Source organism: Erythranthe guttata, chromosome 2 (assembly GCF_056151865.1).
Source record: "Erythranthe guttata isolate IM_541 chromosome 2, IM_541, whole genome shotgun sequence".
In the NCBI taxonomy this organism is placed as follows: domain Eukaryota; kingdom Viridiplantae; phylum Streptophyta; class Magnoliopsida; order Lamiales; family Phrymaceae; genus Erythranthe; species Erythranthe guttata.
In genome coordinates this window covers 14,503,243-14,523,017 of record NC_142534.1, presented here as the reverse complement: position 1 = coordinate 14,523,017, position 19,775 = coordinate 14,503,243, and the positions used below count along the sequence as shown (strand labels likewise).

The 19,775-nt window shown below is 35.2% G+C and overlaps 2 protein-coding genes across 5 annotated transcripts; both read left to right on the top strand.

The window, feature by feature from the left end:
- Positions 1 to 5,575: 5,575 nt before the first annotated feature.
- Positions 5,576 to 12,198, top strand: LOC105969498 (ABC transporter B family member 11-like). 2 transcript variants are annotated; one of them, XM_088812356.1, is made up of 13 exons: positions 5,576 to 5,947; positions 6,805 to 7,052; positions 7,247 to 7,301; positions 7,383 to 7,558; positions 7,632 to 7,853; positions 7,931 to 8,169; positions 8,300 to 8,825; positions 8,898 to 9,171; positions 9,317 to 10,140; positions 10,222 to 10,488; positions 10,559 to 10,822; positions 10,929 to 11,222; positions 11,634 to 12,198. In XM_088812356.1, the coding sequence occupies exons 2-13, from the start codon at positions 6,822 to 6,824 to the stop codon at positions 11,994 to 11,996; spliced, it is 3,735 nt and encodes a 1,244-aa protein (XP_088668482.1). In that variant the 5' UTR covers positions 5,576 to 5,947; positions 6,805 to 6,821; the 3' UTR covers positions 11,997 to 12,198. The 2 variants fall into 2 exon arrangements, with proteins under 2 accessions (XP_088668482.1, XP_088668485.1); XM_088812359.1 differs by having other exon boundaries at positions 5,876 to 5,947; positions 7,383 to 7,486.
- An 868-nt stretch (positions 12,199 to 13,066) lies between these two features.
- On the top strand, positions 13,067 to 19,581 carry LOC105969516 (SWIB/MDM2 and Plus-3 and GYF domain-containing protein). 3 transcript variants are annotated; one of them, XM_088812338.1, is made up of 11 exons: positions 13,067 to 13,287; positions 14,184 to 14,974; positions 15,230 to 15,342; positions 15,743 to 15,802; positions 16,389 to 16,439; positions 16,794 to 16,864; positions 17,154 to 17,359; positions 17,709 to 17,819; positions 18,385 to 18,492; positions 18,970 to 19,014; positions 19,125 to 19,581. In XM_088812338.1, the coding sequence occupies exons 2-11, from the start codon at positions 14,329 to 14,331 to the stop codon at positions 19,463 to 19,465; spliced, it is 1,752 nt and encodes a 583-aa protein (XP_088668464.1). In that variant the 5' UTR covers positions 13,067 to 13,287; positions 14,184 to 14,328; the 3' UTR covers positions 19,466 to 19,581. The 3 variants fall into 3 exon arrangements, with proteins under 3 accessions (XP_088668464.1, XP_088668474.1, XP_088668468.1); XM_088812348.1 differs by having other exon boundaries at positions 13,113 to 13,498; XM_088812342.1 differs by having other exon boundaries at positions 13,132 to 13,379.
- Positions 19,582 to 19,775: the final 194 nt, after the last annotated feature.

Here is a 19,775-nt window from a genome sequence, read left to right as displayed (position 1 = left end):
TAATGTCAAAAGAATGTACAAAGGAAATGAAGAACAAAACGTAAAGAAATTGCGTAAGAAAAACCCAAGTCGAAACCCCGTTGATGATTCCCGCGAAGAACTGTCGAAAACCGTAAAAAGTCTAAGAAGAAATGAAGAATGAAAGGGCCTTTCTATTTATAGTGAAATGCAAAGCTTCCTCAAGAAGCTTTGCAAAACAAAATATCTTTCTCAAAAGGCGTGCCCAGATCGCGATCTGGGTTGCTTGGATCGCGATCTGGCGGCCTCGGGGAACTGCCCATCGCCATGCCAGATCGCGATTCAAAAATGTGTATCGCGATCAGGGTCTTCAATATTTCAGCACTGTAGACCCCCCAGATCGCGATACGGATTGCTGGATCGCGATCTGGATCTTCAACATTTCAGCACTGTAAACACCCCCAGATCGCGATCCAGAATGTCAGATTACGATCTGGGTCTTGATCCATTTTCGTTCTGTGACAACCCCAAGATCGCGATCTGGGTCTTCTTGGCCCCAAAATTGGCTTGAAAATTCGGTTTTGCTTTCAAATGGCCTTAACTCGGCAAAAATATCTAATAAAACCCTGAAATATAAATAAAACAAGAAACACAATAATATATACAAATAAAGCCGAAACTCGGACGAACGAAGACCAAAACTCGAGGATTTGATAAGCAAAAATCGTGCAAAACGAACACTTATCAGACACCCAATTTGATGGCTTAATTCCACTTTGCACCCTTGAAATATACCATTTTGGCACTTTGCACCCTCGAAATAAATTAATAGCACTTTGCACCCTCGAAATACAATAAATCATGCATAATGCACCCCAAATGAATTTTTAAAGCTAAAAAATATAAATTTAATATTTTTAGTGATATTTTTTTAGGATGCCAAATGTTAAATATTTTTTTTATTCATAAATCATTCTGAAACTATAAAGTTCAAAAATAAAAATACATTTCATCAACATATTTAAAAATTATATTTTTTATCATAATAAAATATTTTACGAAAAAAAAATCATTCCGCTATTCCGTTATCAAGTTATCTGAAAATTATATTTTCTTCCAATTATTTTCACCTAATATTTTCAAACAGTTACATAAAAGATCTATCAATCGAATAATTTAGTGATAAAATTTTATTTTTTATTTTTCTTTTGTAAGAAAATGTAGATTTTTTAAATAATCCGGTGTAATTTTTATTTTTTCGCACTTTGTCCACTCGAAATTATGTTTGAGGTTCAAGAAAATAACATTTTTTTTTATTTTGTACCCCAAAAAGAAAAACACCAATGGAAAATGAAATTGCCTTTATTATTCAATTGAGGGTGCATTGTGAATGATTTATTGTGTTTTGAGGGTGCAAAGTGCTATTATTATTTTTCGAGGGTGCAAAATGCCAAAATGGTATGTTTCAAGGGTGCAAAGTGGAATTCAGCCAAATTTGATCAATGTTGGTTTTTTTTTTTTTTTTTTTTTCAGTATATAGTTTCTTATTCTTTTCTGTATTCTTGTGAAACAACATCCTCTACAGAAGTGAATATTGGTTGAGTTATAAAACTATGTTTACGCGGATCAAATGTCCGATATCGACGAAAAGATCGAACTTAAATAGTATGTCAAAATTTAAAATACATACGAGCATATTCTTAAATAATAATCATACAACTATTATCGGATACCTACAGATTAAAAATTATATAAACTTAAAATGAGTCAAATTATAATAAGTGAAAAATTGCACTTCAACCCCTGTAAATTTCCAATTTTCTCACTTTACCCCCTCAAAATTAACAAAAGTGAGTGTGCCCTTTTAAAATGTTATTTTTGTTGCATGTTAAATTGATAGCCAATGGGTTATTAACCATAATTCAGTGTTTTTGCTGCACATTACCCCTTAAAATAGTATATTTGTTGCACGTTGCCCCTTTAAATGTTACTGTTGTTGTACGTTTGTCCATTTAAATTGTTACAATATTGCACATTATCCACGAAAAATTAATTTTTTTGCTAAGTGCAACGGGGACATTATTTAAAAGGGGAGTTGTCTCGTTTTTATTTTATTTTTTAGGGTGGAAAGTGCAAATTTGGAAAATTTATAGGGGTAAAATGCATTTTGTTCTTAATAATGCAAATTAATTAAAGGGCAAATTTTCCATCACCCCCTGTAAATTTCTAATTTTGCACTTTACCCCACAAAATAGAAAAATGAGACTGTCCCCCTTCAAAATATATAACTCGGTGCATTTTGCCGCAAATGTGTATTTTCCGCTTTGAAATCCCGTTTTCAATACTGAGTTACTAAGTGTTCCCAATGACACATTATTCACTTCCCAAACGGGTGAAACTCTCTTGCAAATTTGACGAAATTCTCTTCTAAATTCGACGTAAAATGTTCTATGTTCTTCATAGACGATGAGTTGGGAATTACGGCAAGGAACGCAGAGACCGAACAATGGTATCCAACTTCGATTTGTTAAGGATTGTGCAATGTTTTTTTTCATAGGAACAGATAAAATTATGGAATAAATTGTTACCTTTGAGGAATCCTTTGAACCATCGATGGAGAACATATGGTTGTTGCCCGTCGATTTACTTGATTTGGAAGAAAAGAAGAACCTAGGTTTTTTTGGGTGATTCGATTTGGGAGAGAAAAGAGAGTCCGTCCCAATGGTAATACGGAGTGGAATATGGTCAAATGACATTTATAGTCTTAAAAGACAAAATTACCATTCCTCATTACTGAAATCCGGTGAGAATTAGCCAGGATATACACATCTGAGATATAGTGCGCCGAGTTATATATTTTAAAGGGGACAGTCTCATTCTTTCTATTTTGAGGAGGGAAAGAGCAAAATGGCTTTTTTTGAAGGGGCGAAGTGCAATTTGCCCTTAAATTTTTAACAATATGTTCTTAACTAATTAGTTGCTTGTGAATGGCTGAAATGTGTTAATATCAAAAGTTGAAAGAGTATCTTAAAAATATATTGTAATACCAAGAAAAATACATCTTGGTTTTCGGTTCCTTCGATCCTACACCCGGTGAAAAACACTGGGTGGGTCTTCTGCTGCCACGTGTTCTTTTTTTTTATTATTCTAAAACCCCTAAAGGTAAACCCTAGCGGGGAATCTATTATAAAATATAAAAAAAAGACACGTGGCAGCAGAAGACTCACCCGGTGTTTTTCACCGGGTGTAGGGTCGAACAAATCTTGGTTTTCTGTATTACTAATTATTCACCATAACTTTTGCGTCTGCAAAAAAAATTATCGGGCCAAAAAAATAGGACAAATTACGATCACCCGTGAGATAAGGGTAAATTACGAAAAAATCCTTCATGTTTACATAATTACAAGCACCCCTCAACTATATATATAGTATCTTACGAAAAAATCTCTCCAGTTGATAAATTTATAGGCGTTCATTTGGAAAATAGTACAGAAATTGCAGTACGCCAAAATTTCATACCGTTTTGCGTTTGGTTCGATAAATAACCGAATTACCAAAATTTTATTAAAAATATTTTTTTTTGATTTTTTTAAATTAATTTTAGTTCAAGTACTCATATATATATATATATATATATATATATATATATATAAAAAATAAAATAAAATAAAACTGAATACCACACTGAAATAACGGTTCGGTAATCGGCATGTATGAATTTTCGTTCGGTTCGATTCGATCGGTTTATCAACTGGATGAACACCCCTAGGTAAATTTGATATTGTAAGGGTGGACGTGTAAGATAATACATAGTTGAAAGGTGGTTGTAATTATGCAAGCAATAAAGATTCATTCGTAATTATACCTTACTTCAAAGAGTGGCCGTAATTTGTCCAAAAAAATATTTTTTTAAATGGTAAATTACACCTATACCCCTAAGGTATGCTAAAATAACTTTAATGTCCTTGTGACATTTGTAATTACAACTACGTCCCTTAAACAATTACCGGAGCCAACATGTCCTGAGACTTATATGCACTATATTTGTTTTCCGCAGGGTCGTTAACAGTGGCGGAGCCAGGAGTTTGAGACAGGGTGGGCTTAACATTAACGGGGGTTCGGGGGCAGCGCCCCCGATTTTTTTTTTTTGATTCATTCACATAAAAATATAGCACAAAATAAGTACAAATTTATAAACTTAAACTCATAAAAGCTATACTAAATTACTTGGGTGGGTGAGCTTAACATTGACGGGGGTTCGGGGGCAGCGCCCCCGATTTTTTTTATATTCATTAACATAAAATAGCATAAAATAACCACAAATTATAAACTTCAACTAATATAACATAAATTTTTTGATAGATAAGCTAAACTAAATTACTTGGGTGGGCTAAATTAAACTATTTGGGGGGCTAATTATATATAGATGTAATATATAGTATAAATTTTTAAATAATGAGAGTGGGCTGGAGCCCACCCTTGCCAAAGGGTGGCTCCGCCACTGGTCGTTAATGTTACCATAAATTAAAATTTATAAATTTTATATAGTATAATAATGATTTAAGAAATGTTGGGGGAGCCGTGTCACCCCCTAGCTCTATGTTGTCTCTATCACTTATCAAATTTATTATTCCGTTAGAATTTCTAACAATGTTTCAGGAGTAATTGAAATTACCGATACTATAGAGACTTTAAAATTATTTTATCATACCTTAGGGGTGTAAGTGTAATTTACCTTAAATAAATAATTAAGAACTCATGGTGCATTTGGATGGAGGGATTTGGGGGAGGGATTTCAAATCCATAATAACAAATCCCTCGGGACTTGTTTGGATTGAGGGATTTGGAGATGGATTTCAAATCCCCACCCCTCCTTTTTAGTTGATTTTGGAGTAATAGTGATGGATTTCAAATGACTCCAAAATTGGAGTCATTTCAAATCCATTCCCCAAATCAAATCCCTCCATCCAAATGGACCCTGACAGTAGACGTGCGAACCGGCGAGATAAGAGGAGAGTTAGAAAAGAGAGAGAGAGAGAGGAGAGGCGTGCATCACATTCTACCAAAATAATAATAAAAAAATTGTTCCTAGGAGATGGCAGAATCACGAAGATTTGATTCTACTTCAGAATCACTGAAAAAAAATAGTGAAAATAATTTGTAGTCAGTCTTGTTTGAAGATCGTTCCTCGTGTTCTATATTATATTCCCCCATCGCAGAAATTCAACGTGTTGGATTGTTGAGTTTTTCAATAATGGCGTTCATTTTAGGAGTTGACCCAAAAACAATTGCAGAATGAGCTAGCTCCTCTTTGTTGCCATCACTTCTTAAAAAAACTTATTGTCCGTTACAACTCTATCGATACTACAGGGATCTTAAAGTTATTTAGCATACCTCAGAGGTGTGGGTGTAATTTACCCTATTATTTTATATAAAATTTATAATTTTTCGTCAATGAAATTTTGGCTCCGGTAATTGTTTCAGGAGTGTGAAAGTAATTACTAATACTACAGGAACCTTAAAGTTATTTTGGCATGATGCACGAGGTGTAGGTGTAATTTACCTTTTATTATATTAAAATTCAAATAAAAAATAATTTAAAAACCTGGTGAACTAAAAAATAAATAATTAAGAACTCTCACAGTAGACGTGCGAACGGGCGGGAGAAGGGAGAGAGAGAGCGCATCACATTTACCAAAATAACGGGAAAAAAAAAATAAAAAATTGTTCCTGGAAGATTTGATTCTACTTCAAAATCACTAAAATATTAGTGAAAATGATCTGTAGTCAGCTCTTTCAGATATTCTCTGTTAGTTGCTTGTTTGAAGATCGTTCGAGAGAGATTGCTTGTTTGAAGATCGTTCCTCGTGTTCTATATTATATTCCCTCGTTGCAGTAAAACGTGTTGGATTGTTCAGTGTTTAAATGCAGCTCCTCTATGGAATTTATTACTCGCACTCTGTCGAACAATCTCCGAAATAGGAATCTGGTAATACCCTAATCTCTTTCCTCTGTTTGCTTTGATTCCTTTTGTTTATTTTTGATTTGCATAAAGCATTGTTTGGCATTTGCGATTATTGATGATGATGAAGGTGTCGATGAACCTTTGTCCAACAAAATTTCACTTGATTTTACAAGTATACATACCTCTATTGGGATTTGCGTGCATGTGATTTTTGTTCGAAATTATCTGAGAGAATTTGAATTTGAAGAGAATATTTGGAACGATTCCATCAAAAAAGCAGATTCCAAATCTAGCATATAACTCAAAATAATCGGTTTTAAGAGATAGGGATTTGAAATCCATTGTCAAATGAATCTGTCCGAACAAGCACGGTGATTTGCGGTTATGGATTAAGTTCTTTGCTAAAATGCTTTCGTCCAAAAAATACAAACTTAGAGCTGAGCTTGTTTTGCTTGAAGAAAATTATGATGTCATCCAATATTGAATATGATACGTACTACATAGACGTGATTTCAACTGTTGCTGCAAAAGATTAAGATTGTTGTAAATATTTGTTTGACATTTTTAGATGCTATTATCCTCAGATTCTTGTTTTAGATATGCTTTCCACTCTGTTTTTTTTGTTCTTTTTTTTTTTTTTTTTTCCGATTTGGCAGTTTATGTTTGAAGACACAGTGTAGATATCATTTAATCTTTGAGTCTCTTGGAAGACTTCATTTGCTTTGCCAGTTTTTTTTTGGGTACTAAGTCATTATGCCGATGCTTCAGTTTTCATTATTATGATCGTCAGATTTGAAGATATTTTTCATATCATAAGCTGAATATTAATGGAAATTATTTCCGAACTGATGTGTAATTTATATTGCTCTATGGTTGAACAGGGAATAAGATTGTAAAGATGGTGGAGAACAAAGAAAGCCAGGCTGAGGCAAAGGAGCCCATGAAGACCGTTCGGTTTTACAAGCTGTTCTCGTTTGCAGATTTTAGGGACAAAATTCTGATGGCAATTGGTACAATTGCTGCTATTGGCAATGGTCTGTCACAGCCCATAATGTCCCTCATTTTAGGGGAGTTAACGGATGTTTTCGGGATATCCAAGAGCGACGACCCTCTATCGGAGGTGTCTAAGGTATGTGTAAAAGAAAACTGCAATTCAGCTAATTAAGATTATAACTTCTCTTTATCTTTAAGCATCATTGCGACATGTAAAAAAATTATTTCTGCATCACGTCGGATATTTAATATATATTTCTCAAGTATATTGCATATTTACAAGCACTGAAAGATGATCTTTCTCTTACTTAGTTTTATCACTGACTTTAGGTATCTCTTAAATTCGTTTACTTGGCTTTGGGATGCGGGGCCGCAGCATTTCTTCGTAAGTGCTCATAACGATAATTTTTCTCTCAGAAGATTTTTTTTTTCTTCTTAAATTTATAAAACTTCGGATTTTTTCTAGAGGTTTCTTGTTGGATAACTACTGGGGAGAGGCAGTCTGCAAGAATTAGGAGTCTTTATCTGCAAACTATACTGCGACAGGATATCGCATACTTTGACCAGGAAGTAAGTACTGGAGAAGTAATTGAAAGGATGTCTTCTGATACCATTCTCATTCAAGATGCAATAGGGGAGAAGGTGGTTCTTTTTTACTCTACTGACGTTAATTTTAGTGTCCATTGTCCTTCTTATTGTCTGTGTGATGGTGCAGGTGGGAAACTTTGTGCAGGGGGTTTCATCATTTCTAGGAGGTTTTGTGATTGCCTTTGTGAAAGGGTGGCATCTTACATTAGTCATGTTGACATCAATCCCGTTGATTGTTATATCCGGTGGAGTCATGTACTCCCTCAGTTCCAAGATAGCTTCCCGAGCAGAAAAATCATACTCTAATGCGGCAAATGTTTTCCAACAAACAATTGGATCCATCAGAACTGTGAGTTTACTTATCCCATGTTGAATCCATATATCGAAAACACCAGATCTCAATGCTGATTTAATAACCTTGTTAAGGTTGCATCATTTACCGGGGAGAACCAAGCTGTGGCTAAATACAAGAAATTCCTTGATGCTTCTTATAAATCCGATTTAAATGTATGCTTGAGTTCTGGAGTAGGTACAGGATCCCTCCTGTTTATCATGTTCTCCAGTTTTGCTCTGGCTGTTTGGTTCGGTGCAAATATGATCTTGCACAAAGGCTATACAGGAGGTGAAGTGATCACCGTACTCCTTGCAGTGATAATAGGTGCTACGTAAGTCTCTCTTAGAGATGTCATTTTAAAGTGGTTCTTGTATTGCCCTATAAAATGTTTTTTTTTTCTTTTTCTTTCTAAAACCGAATTCCGAATTGAGATTAATAATTTTGCAAATCGTCAATTTCAGTTCTCTGGGTCAAGCGGCTCCTCCCCTGGCTTCATTTGCCGCTTGTCAAGCAGCAGCGATTAAGATGTTTGAGACAATAAATAGAAAACCAACCATAGATGCTTATGATACCAAAGGAAAGATATTGAATGACATTATTGGAGATATAGAGTTGAGAGATGTTTGTTTCAGCTATCCGGCAAGGCCAAAAGAGCATATCTTCGATGGATTTTCTCTTATTATTCCTAGCGGCACCACTGCTGCTTTGGTTGGGCAAAGTGGTAGCGGGAAGTCTACTGTGATTAGTTTGATAGAAAGATTTTACGATCCACTCGCTGGTGTAGTTTTAATTGATGGAATTGATCTTAGAGAATTTCAACTCAAGTGGATTAGATCGAAAATAGGTCTTGTTAGCCAAGAACCCGTTCTTTTCGCAGGCAGCATCACGGAAAATATTGCATATGGAAAAGATGGTGCAACGCTCGAAGATATCAGAGAAGCAGCAAAATTAGCAAATGCAATTGATTTTATTGATAAACTCCCCATGGTATATTCTCCAAACATTCTCTATTTGTTTCTTGAGTAACTAGTTTCTTTAAGTTGTTTATGCATAATGCAGGGGTTAGATACTATGGTTGGAGAAAACGGGATTCAACTTTCGGGTGGTCAAAAACAAAGAGTCGCCATAGCCAGAGCAATCCTGAAAAACCCAAGAATTCTACTTCTGGACGAGGCAACTAGCGCACTAGATGCACACTCTGAGAGAATTGTGCAAGAGGCTCTAGAAAAGATTATGGTGGAACGAACAACGGTCATAGTTGCACATCGCCTGAGCACTGTTAGAAATGCCGATATGACTGCAGTCCTTCATAATGGAAAAATAGTTGAAAAAGGTATTTCAAATCATGCTTTCAAAGACTAACCGTTATACTAATATCGTTAAGATGAATATCCAAAGCATCTCAAGAATAAAAAAGACTTTCTTTTGGGATTTTTGCAGACAACACATTTTAACTTGATGTTCATTTCAACTTTCAGGCACACACATCGACCTACTCAAGTATCCTCAAGGGGTGTATTCTAAACTCATACACTTGCAACAAGCAAATGAAGACATTGACGACGAACACAAGGCAGATATAAGTATAACAATAAGCTTTGGCAAAGAGTCTAGTCAAAGAATATCATCTATGCATTCTTTGAGTTCGGGGTCCTCAATGGGGGTCTCGGAAAGTGCACTAATCAATGAAAGTCCCGTTTCTTCTGAAATATCTAAGGGACTTGCAAAAGTCTCAATTTTTCGCCTTGCTTATTTCAACAAGGCCGAGGCACCAGTGTTAATAGTAGGGGTCATATCTGCCATTATTGTGGGGGCAATAATGCCGATCTTTGGCTTAATACTTTCTGGTGTAATTAAAGCTTTCTTGGAATTGCCACATAAACTAAAAAAGGATTCAGAATTTTGGGCTATGATGTTTGTCATTCTTGGAGTTGTGTCTTTAATTGCATACCCATCAAAAACACATTTATTTGGCGTTGCTGGGAATAAATTGGTACGGCGAATTAGACTAATGTGCTTTGAGAAGGTGATTAACATGGAGATAGGCTGGTTCGATGAGCCTGAAAACTCGAGCGGCGTGATAGGTGCAAGGCTCTCCACCGATGCAGCTTTTATTCGTGCTCTAGTTGGTGATGCTCTAGCACTGGTTGTTGAAAATGCATCCGCATTAGTAATTGGGTTGGCTATAGCTTTTGAAGCATGTTGGCAGTTGGCATTTATCGTCCTTGCAATGGTACCTCTTCTGTTTCTCAATGGATATGCTCAAATGAACTCCATCAAAGGGTTCAGCAGAGATGCAAAGGTACATTTTCTCAACCAATAAATCAAATTAAAAAACATGGGTTTATTCTGTTTGATCTGTGTTTTATCTAAACGGTTGCAGTTGATGTATGAGGAAGCAAGTCAAGTAGTTAACGATGCTGTCGGTAATATAAGAACGGTTGCTTCGTTCTGCGCCCAAGAGAGGGTTTTAGAGATGTACACGAAGAAATGTGAAGGACCGGCCACAAATGGGATTAAACAAGGATTGACAAGTGGAATAGGATTTGGTTTATCTGTATGCTTCTTGTATTTGGTCTATGCCACCAGCTTTTACGCAGGGGCCCGATTTGTTCGAGATGGAAAAGCCACCAGTTCAGATATCTTCCGTGTAAGTCTATTATGCATGCATTTTGTTTCTTGTGATTCTTTGCATATAAACGGAACTTCTAAAATTGCAGGTCTTTTTCACTCTAACTCTGGTGTCGATTGCAATTTCTGCGTCGAGCTGGCTCGCTCCAGATTCAACCAAAGCAAAAATTGCAGCTAACTCTATATTTGCCGTTCTCGAGAGAAAATCCAAGATTGACCCCAGTGATGAGTCAGGCATGACTCTTGAAAATATCGATGGAGAAATTCAATTCGAACATGTCAACTTTAGCTATCCAATCAGGCCTGGTGTACAGATTTTGAAGGACTTTTCCTTGGCAATCAACAATGGCAAGGTGAAATCTAGAATATATATATATAACAGTGGTCGTAAAATATTTCGAACATATGAATCTATATGTATATATTTTGTCAATAAAAACTTTTAGCCCAATGATTTAGGTACTTGCACTAGTTGGGGAGAGTGGAAGTGGGAAATCAACTGTGATCTCGTTACTTCAAAGATTTTATGATCCTGATTCTGGTTATATCACACTTGATCGAATTGAGATACACAAGTTTCAATTAAAATGGCTAAGGCAGCAAATGGGGCTTGTGAGCCAAGAACCAGTCTTATTTAACGACACAATCCGAGCCAACATTGCCAGTGGGAAGGGAGGAAGTGCAACCGAGTCAGAAATTATTGTTGCGGCAAAGTTGGCAAATGCACATGACTTCATTAGTGGAATGCAACAGGTAGTAAAATTCTTGAAATCGTTGCATTTGCTTCTATAAACATGCATTATTCGACACATAATATAGAATGTTCAAGAATTTATGTTGCTCAAGACAGCACAGTAATCAAATTCTGATTAACATTCTATGATATGGGGATTTATAATTTTACTAGAATCTTAATCCAAGCAAAGCCTTTCAAGATTGCGAGTAAAATCGTTAAAATCCTATGACTAGAGTTGGATTCGTTGTAGTAAAATCGTTAATTGTTTTTATTTTTCACGAACAACAGAGAATGACTAGTAGGTTATGTATTATACGATCTGAAACACAGAAATTTTAGCGTACTATTTATTATTTAATTGTACAACAACATGTATGGATCCTACAGCTATATAGTTCCTTTCTGATTTTGACTAGCATGCATGGCAGGGCTATGACACTATAGTAGGGGAGCGTGGGGTCCAGCTTTCGGGTGGGCAAAAGCAGAGAGTGGCAATTGCAAGAGCAATTGTGAAGAGTCCCAAAATATTATTATTAGACGAGGCCACAAGCGCATTGGATTCGGCGTCTGAGAAAATAGTACAAGAAGCACTGGACAAAGTAATGCTTGATAGGACAACAATCGTTGTTGCACATAGGCTGTCTACAATCAGAGGAGCAGACGTAATTGCCGTCTTTAGAAACGGAAGCATTGTGGAGAAAGGGAATCACCACACACTCATCAATGTGCAAGATGGTTTCTACTCTTCTCTAGTAAGACTTCACTCGACTGCCGCAGCAGCTCCGTCTTAATCACTAATCGTTTTCTTGGGTAGGAAAATTCATTATTCCCATGTTTGGATGCCCAGTGTTTAAGATTTTGGTATGTTCGTAGAAAGAAATGTCTGAGAGAGAGAGAGAGAGAGAGAGAGAGAGAGAGAGAGAGAGAGAGAGTTGATAACCGAAATTTGTGATAACTGTTTGTTGCAGTGAATTGAAGGTCTGTTATTTACAAGACATAGAAGTACTATTCACAAGACCAAAATATCAGCTTTTAAGTACCCTAAAATATAAGTGAAAATTAACAAGAATCCCTTCATTTGGGAATTTTATGTAAGAGATAACCCCTTTTTTCTAATTTCAGAAAATACTTTTGTTGTTAGCTTGGATAATTAATAGTAGCAAACTATCAAAGATATCCTTAATGCATAACTTTCTTAATTCTAATTTAATTCTCACTGTTCTTTCTTTCTCGATCTGAAAAAAAAAATCTCTCTCTCTCTCCCTCTCTCCCTCCCTCTCTAACATTAGATCGAGCGTTAGGTTGTGCAATGGGTCGTGCACATGTAGCGGATGGTGGCATTGAACGTTTTGTAACTACTTATTGAGTGACAGTTCTGTAATTACGATGTTGAGTAGTATTTATGTAGTTATTTTGTCGATGGGAATTTTGTAATTACTTGGTGCATGGCAATTCTGTAATTAGCACTGAGTGTTGTAATTATTTGGAGAGTTGCAATTCTCTAATTACCAGTCGAATGTCGTTTTTGTAATTACATGTTATAATTATTTATTGAGCGGCAATTTAGTAGTTATCTATGAGTGGCAAAATTTTATATACTACCACGTGATACTTTTGTAATTACTTGTTGATCGGTAATTCTGTAATTATTTTAAATTCAACATATTTTGCCAATGATATATTATTGAAGGGGGGCTAATCGATCTCACTTTTTTTAATTCATTTAGAGAAAAAAAAAAATCATTTGTACTTCAAAGATAATTATTATACTTACAATGAATCCATTTTTTTGTCTTCTAAAAATGATTATTAAATTTAGTATTAGAAATTTTAATAAAATCATATATTTTCATATTTAAAAATACAAATGTAAAAGGGTAAAGTTGCCATGAAAAAGAGGTTGACACGAATCCTTTCCACTTGTCAAAAGCATCTCAATTTAGAAAACTGCAGCAGCACAGTCTCTCTTCGCTCAGCAACAGATTTTATTACGCTTCTTCTTTCCCCTTTTTCTCAAATCAATTCCCCTTTTTTTCCGGACGAATTCGATTCCGCGCTTGATTTTTTCTCCTTTCTGCAAATGTAATCTCTCTCTCTCTCTCATTTGAAACTTCTGCGGAGGGCTTATGATTCGGGTTCGCTGATTTTAGTTCGCACTTCGTCGAATTTATTTGGTAAAAGCTCTGTTACGATTTATTAAAATAAAGTAAAAATCTAATTCGTAATTCAGTGTTCATTTTGTTTGTTTGTGTGTTTGTTCTTAGCAGCTTCAGTAAACGATTTTTGTGCTTAGGTGAGTCAATTAAATTTTTTTATTTTTTTGTTTTGATTTGCCTAAATTCTTATCCACACGCACATGCATGAAGGATTGAGGGATTGGGGCTTATATCAATTGGATGTTTGTTTTGTCAATTATGGAAAGAAAATTATATATTGGTCTATTTGAATGTAACTGAAGTTCAATGTATAAATAAATTATGCCCAGATTTGGAAAAAAAGTTATATAGTCGATTGTTTGTTAGAGGGGTTGTAATTAAATCTGTTCATGAGATTATTAAATCTTTACCATGTCGATGACTTCGAGTGTAGATTGTTATTTTGGTTCGGATATTCGAGTTTATTAACAACGAGATGGTACACGTTTTTTTATTGATGCCATTGTATTTGCATTCTCTTCAAATGGGAAGATGTTTATTGCACTCCCCAAATATGATGATTAGTAAAAGCTTTCGTTTATCTTTATTTGTTGCTTCGGTTACCAAATTAAGCATCCTTTGCATCGTAGAGAAATATAACTAGAGTTATCTGCTAGGTATTAATATATCATTTTCGTTGTCTTGCTATATATAGATTCTCTGAATAGCCATCGTCTTTCCCGTAATTATATTGTACTGAAAGGATGTGAACCGAGACTCGTTAGGGTTTACATTTCCGATTAGCGTTTTTGCTGACAAGTTTTTTGCTTCTATTTGTCGCAGAACTTCTGGAATTGCATAGGCAGCAATCGTACATTTTTGAGGCTCGAACGTAATGGTTATATAAAAGATTACGGACGCGATAGAACTTTCTTGTCACAACTTATGCACTGCTGAGAAGTTTGTGTTCTTATATCGTCTTGAGAATATGAATGACAACTTTTGGGTGGCGGTATCGTCTGAAAAGCCAACTGTTTGTAAGAAAAGGAAGAGACGAGTTGGGAAAAGGATAATTGAGTTTATTGGTTGGGGATCTCGACCTTTAATTGAATTTCTCGAAGCGATTGGTCAGGACACGAGGGAAAAGCACACCCAACATGACGTGGCAGCATTCATCGCCAAGTATATAAATGAAAAAGGTCTTGCCAGCACAGAAAAGAAGAAGAAATTCCTGTGTGACGAGAGGCTTTATGCCCTGTTTGGGAAGAAATCAATGTCTCGAATAAAAGTATTCGAAATGCTGGAAGAGCATTTTGCCGAAAACCACGACGACGACTCCGATGATGAAATCCTAGATAGTTCGGAAGAAGAAGATTTGAGGGAAAAAAATTCCTTAGGCTCGAAAAATAATCTTACTGGTCCGATGAAGAAGGTTCCGAAGATTCCTAAAAGCTGCTTTGCTGCTGTGATTCCTGAAAATATCAAACTTATTTATTTGAAAAAAAGTTTAATTCAGGAGCTTCTTAAGGTTCCTGAAAGCTTTGAGGCTAAAATAGTTGGTAGCTTTGTTAGGATGAAATCTGACCCGAACGACATTTATCAGAAGAACCGTTTCCAGCTTCAACAAGTCACAGGTAATTGGTCTATATGGTTTACGTTTCACTGTTCTATGAAATGAGTACTGAAGAGTTCAATCTTGATTCTGAAAGCACTTTGTTAATTTTTGTTTGCCCTAGCTCGTCATTATCGAATTTCTGCAACTAGCCATTTCTTAAGAAAAGGCTGACTTGCTTACTTTCAGTCATCTCTTCTCCATTGTTGTTTTGCATGCATATACAAGCGCGTGTGTTATTTACTGCTATTGAATGCTAACGTTCTATCTTTCACAGGTGTAGAAAAGATATCTGGTGGCGACGTTGTTGGTCTTGAAATCCGTCTAAGAGTTTCAAACTTTTTTAAAGATGTTCCTGTATGCATGCTGTCCGATGATAATTTTTCTGAGGTAATTATTTATCTAAACCCTTAATCCTTTGAAAGGCGATTAGTTTGGCTTGGATGCATAATTAATTTTAAGCACTAATAACAGTATCATATTAATTGATTCTGGAACGACGATGATTTATTGTATCTGGTTTAACAAAGAAATAGTCTGGATAAGAGATATTGCTGAAATTCAGAAAACTCCTCTTATAATTGAGATAATGGTTTCTGAGAGTCGATAAGTTGTGAAAGAAAAATATCTCTAGGTTTTCAATATAATGACGATTTGTCATTGTATTGCTCTCACTTCACTAATGTAGATTTTTCTACCTTCTTGGTGTAAATGCCCGTTTCCACAGTTTTACATTGCTTTCAGCTTTCTGTGATTTTTTAGATTGTGATCTCATCCTTGTTTATTAAAGGAAGAAATCGAGGATGTCCGGATCAGAATGAAAGATGGCTTGCTTAAAAGGCTCAATGTTGTAAGAATTCTTGTCAATAATCTTTTGCTTGTTTACTGGTTACATATTTGAAAGGTTTTTACTATGCTGTCTTTGCTATATGGCCGACTGTCAACAGTCCTACTTTATTCTTTTTGCAACCAAAAACCCCAGAACGAAACCTAAAAATGCAATGTGGGGATGCGAGTAGAGATTGGAAATATGTATGTGTAGTGTTCAGAAATCATCAAGTGGCAATGATTTTTTTTAGAAGGTTTTAATTTAAAACTGCCTTCATTTAGGTTAAAGAGAATCAGCTGAAAACGTTACACAATTCTTTTACTTTTCTAGTATCGGCATCATATTTTCTTCTTATTCTTGTTGTAGTTGTGGAAAAATCATTATAAGTTTAGCTACAGACGAACATTACACTTAATTAACTTATAATTGCTTTGGATTTTCCCTTACTTGATGCATTATCCTCAGACAGTCAATAAATACTGTTGATTGACTTTTGAGTCTTCTTACATGATGAAATAATTATCTTTGTATCTGTTTGGTTGTCACTTTTGTTATTCTTACTGTTTTTCTATTATTAAAGTTTAAAAATGCATCAACATAATTGCAGAACGAGCTTGAATTGAAGGCCCAAATGTTGCATGCTGATATAACAAATCATGTAAGTCCTGCTATTTTCCTTTTCCAGTTCCTTTCCTTTCTCGGGGATTTCATTTGTAACTCATTATATTACACTTTTGCGTAAAGTTAAGTCTATTCTTACTTCCAATTATTTTGTTTAAAGATGTGATATTAGAAAAGAAACATGTAAAATTCACTTATGGGTGTGTCAACGAGTGATGGACCAATAAAAATGGATTGCTGTAAAAGAGTACCTGAAATTGATATTGCATTTACTCGAATTAAGTTATTCGTAGAATTTATCCGTTTGTCGGTGAACCTGATTTTGGTTTGATTGTGGATCCTTGTTTTAGTTCTAACTACTTTAGTCCATCTTCTTTTCATTTGATTACAGTGGATCGCAAAAGAACTTTCCTTGTTAAAGAATCGCATTGATCATGCCAATGAAAAAGGATGGCGCAGAGAATATCCTTTCATAACCCTATATTTCATGCGTCGAAACTCTTGGTTTGCTTTCTATATCTTAACGGTAATGTTTTCGTTATCAATGTGTGTCTCGCATATAGAATCTTGGACTATAATTTAATCGTCTGTGTCATCAGTTTTCTTGATTCCAAGTTTTTTTGTTAGCTAACATGAGTATGGTCATAAAAACCATATCCGATACTGTATGTTTGCTGATTTGCTTTATGATTTGCATGTAATCGTATTCCTTTGTTGAGGAACACTGTTTACTTAACCTTCTAGACTTTACATTGTTTGAGTACATAGAAAGAAGGAATGCGCTACAGAACCCATCTGAACGAGAAAAAATATTGCTCAAGATTCCCGTAGTGATTGCTGAAGAACTTGAGCCTGATTGTACAGTAATTGCCGCTCCCGAAAAAATAAATGAAAGTGGTTCTTCTCCTAAATCAATTCTTAGGGGTAGTTCAGATGTCTCCAGTACAGATGCTTCAGGTGCAATCTCTTATCCCAATTCCATGCGTGAATTTTCTTGAAGATCACATTTTATTTTTTTATTTATACATTTAATTTTGTCCAATTTTGTGTGGCATACGATCGTTACATTTTCTACATTTGCTGTAACATGTATTTGTCGCCTTTATACTAGCAGCAGCATATCTAATCATTAAAATTTAAATATCAAGGTATTATATTCGTTCGTAGTAGGTTGCAAAATTATATATGTGACATCGTGACTGTAAACTTTGCACCTTAACGAAGCTTTTCCCCACTTGCTGAAATCTGATATGAAAATTGATGCCAGATAATTATCGGGTTTAACAACACATTAATGCATTTCCAGGATCTGCTGGAGACAGCTTAGGCCCATCTCAAGCTCCTGTCCGTCATTCGCATGCTTCGAGTATACACAATGCTGCCATTGATGACATCATGCCTCTTAAGAATCCAAATGGTAAAATCATTTTTTTTACTCCTGAGAGGCTCGAATTTTTTATATTTTATCTAAGAAGTACTTTTCTACAGAACTAAATAGTAACAAACAGTAACTACTTGAGAAAGTTAAAACTCTCAACTCTAATGTATTTGTGCTAAACAAGTTTAGTAGGGTACGTCTAGAATTTTTTTTAATTTCGTGGGTTGAGGCAAAACACTTTCTTGTATGAAATAACTACGAGCAACCATTTCTGTACGGCACTGCCACAATGTAAAAAATAGTTCGTGCATCAAATTCGAGAGACCGACACTGACTTGGTAACTGGCCTTTTCTATATAGGGGAAGTTAGAGTCAAAAATCAAAATTATACCCATATTTGAGTCGAAGTTTAACGTAACTGGAACATCAGAGACGAACTTGATGTGTATATTCTTATTTTTCTCGACGATGATTATTCTTGGTGACTTCTTTATTATGTGGCATCTGACCTTTATTTGCTTCTAAATGTGAAATACTAAAACTGCAGTCATTTGCTCTGAAATCTCGTTATCTGGTTTAACTTCATATTTTATTAAATTTCCAGGATCTGGACGTAGTTTAGCCCCATCTCAAGCTCCTGTCAGTGATTTACATGCTCCGAGTATGCACAATGCCAGCAATGATGACATCATGCCTCTTAAAATCCCATATGGTAAAATCATTGTTTATTACTCCTGAAAGACTTGAATTATTTATATTTTATCGAATGTTATTTTTCTACAGTAAGTAACTTTTGACAAAGGGAAAAATCTGATCTTTGTACTCTTGTTTATCAAATTGAAACTCGAGTATTTTTTTTATTTTGTTTGTCGTGAAATTGATGCGATGAACAGCTTTCATCCAAAATTTGGTCAAACTCGAGGCAGTAGACTTTCTGTTTTTTTTTTTTCCTTTTTTTTTGAGAAGTCGGTAACAAAATAGCAGGTAGAACATGAGTCCACTCTGAGTACAATGCAAACTCAACCTTGTCGCAATTGCTATTTTGTTTCTCTCGAGAACAACCTTGTCGAAATAGTATCTTGAAAAAAGACAATTTGCTTCAAGAATCTGAAACTTCGTATTTGAAAAAACATCGAGTAATAATGTAACGGATTACTTACTATCTATTCTGTTTTTTGGTTGTGTGTAGGACATGAAGATCCCTTTGAGAAACCCAAACAAGTGAAGGAAATCGGTGAGTTTACTCTTTCTTTTGTAACTCGTGTAGGGTTTGGTTTCGATTACTCCAAATTATTATTTGTTTTTTTTTGCATCCATTAATTAATGGCTACAAAATACATGCAGGCGATCAACCAATTGTAAATTCTGTAGAAAAGGGTCATCAAGAAAAGGCGAAACTACCCTCGATTACTAATAATGTGATCGATTTAAGTGATGATGAATCGGACGATGAGGCCTCAAAAGTCAAAGGTCAAAGCAGTGGTGAATTCCTAGACGATGTTATATGGTACTATATAGACCCGAACGGGCAAAGACGTGGGCCCTTCTCACTCGTCTCGTTGAAAAAGTGGAGCGATTCGAAATACTTTCAATCGGATTTTAAGGTTTGGAAAGAAGGCGAAACATCGGACAATGGAGTTTTCTTAACTGATGTCATCAGTAGAGTATTCCTAAGCGCTCCTTAACATGGACACCTTGCAATATAAGAAATTATTATTTTTGAAAACTATGAAAAATGCTTTATTTGGATCGAAGGATTTGAAATTCGTAATAATATATTCATCAGACTTTTCTGCGTAAATCTGTTTCGTCGTTTGGATTCGAGGATTTGAAGTCAGAATTTTTGGAATCTATAATTACTAATTTATCAAACTTGTTTGAAAAAAAAAATATCTATTTTTGCAATGGATTTCAAATATGTTATTCAGCAATTCTACCTAGGAGTGAAAGTCGAATGGATCGGATCAGAATTAATCTTTTCGGAAAATTTCCAAA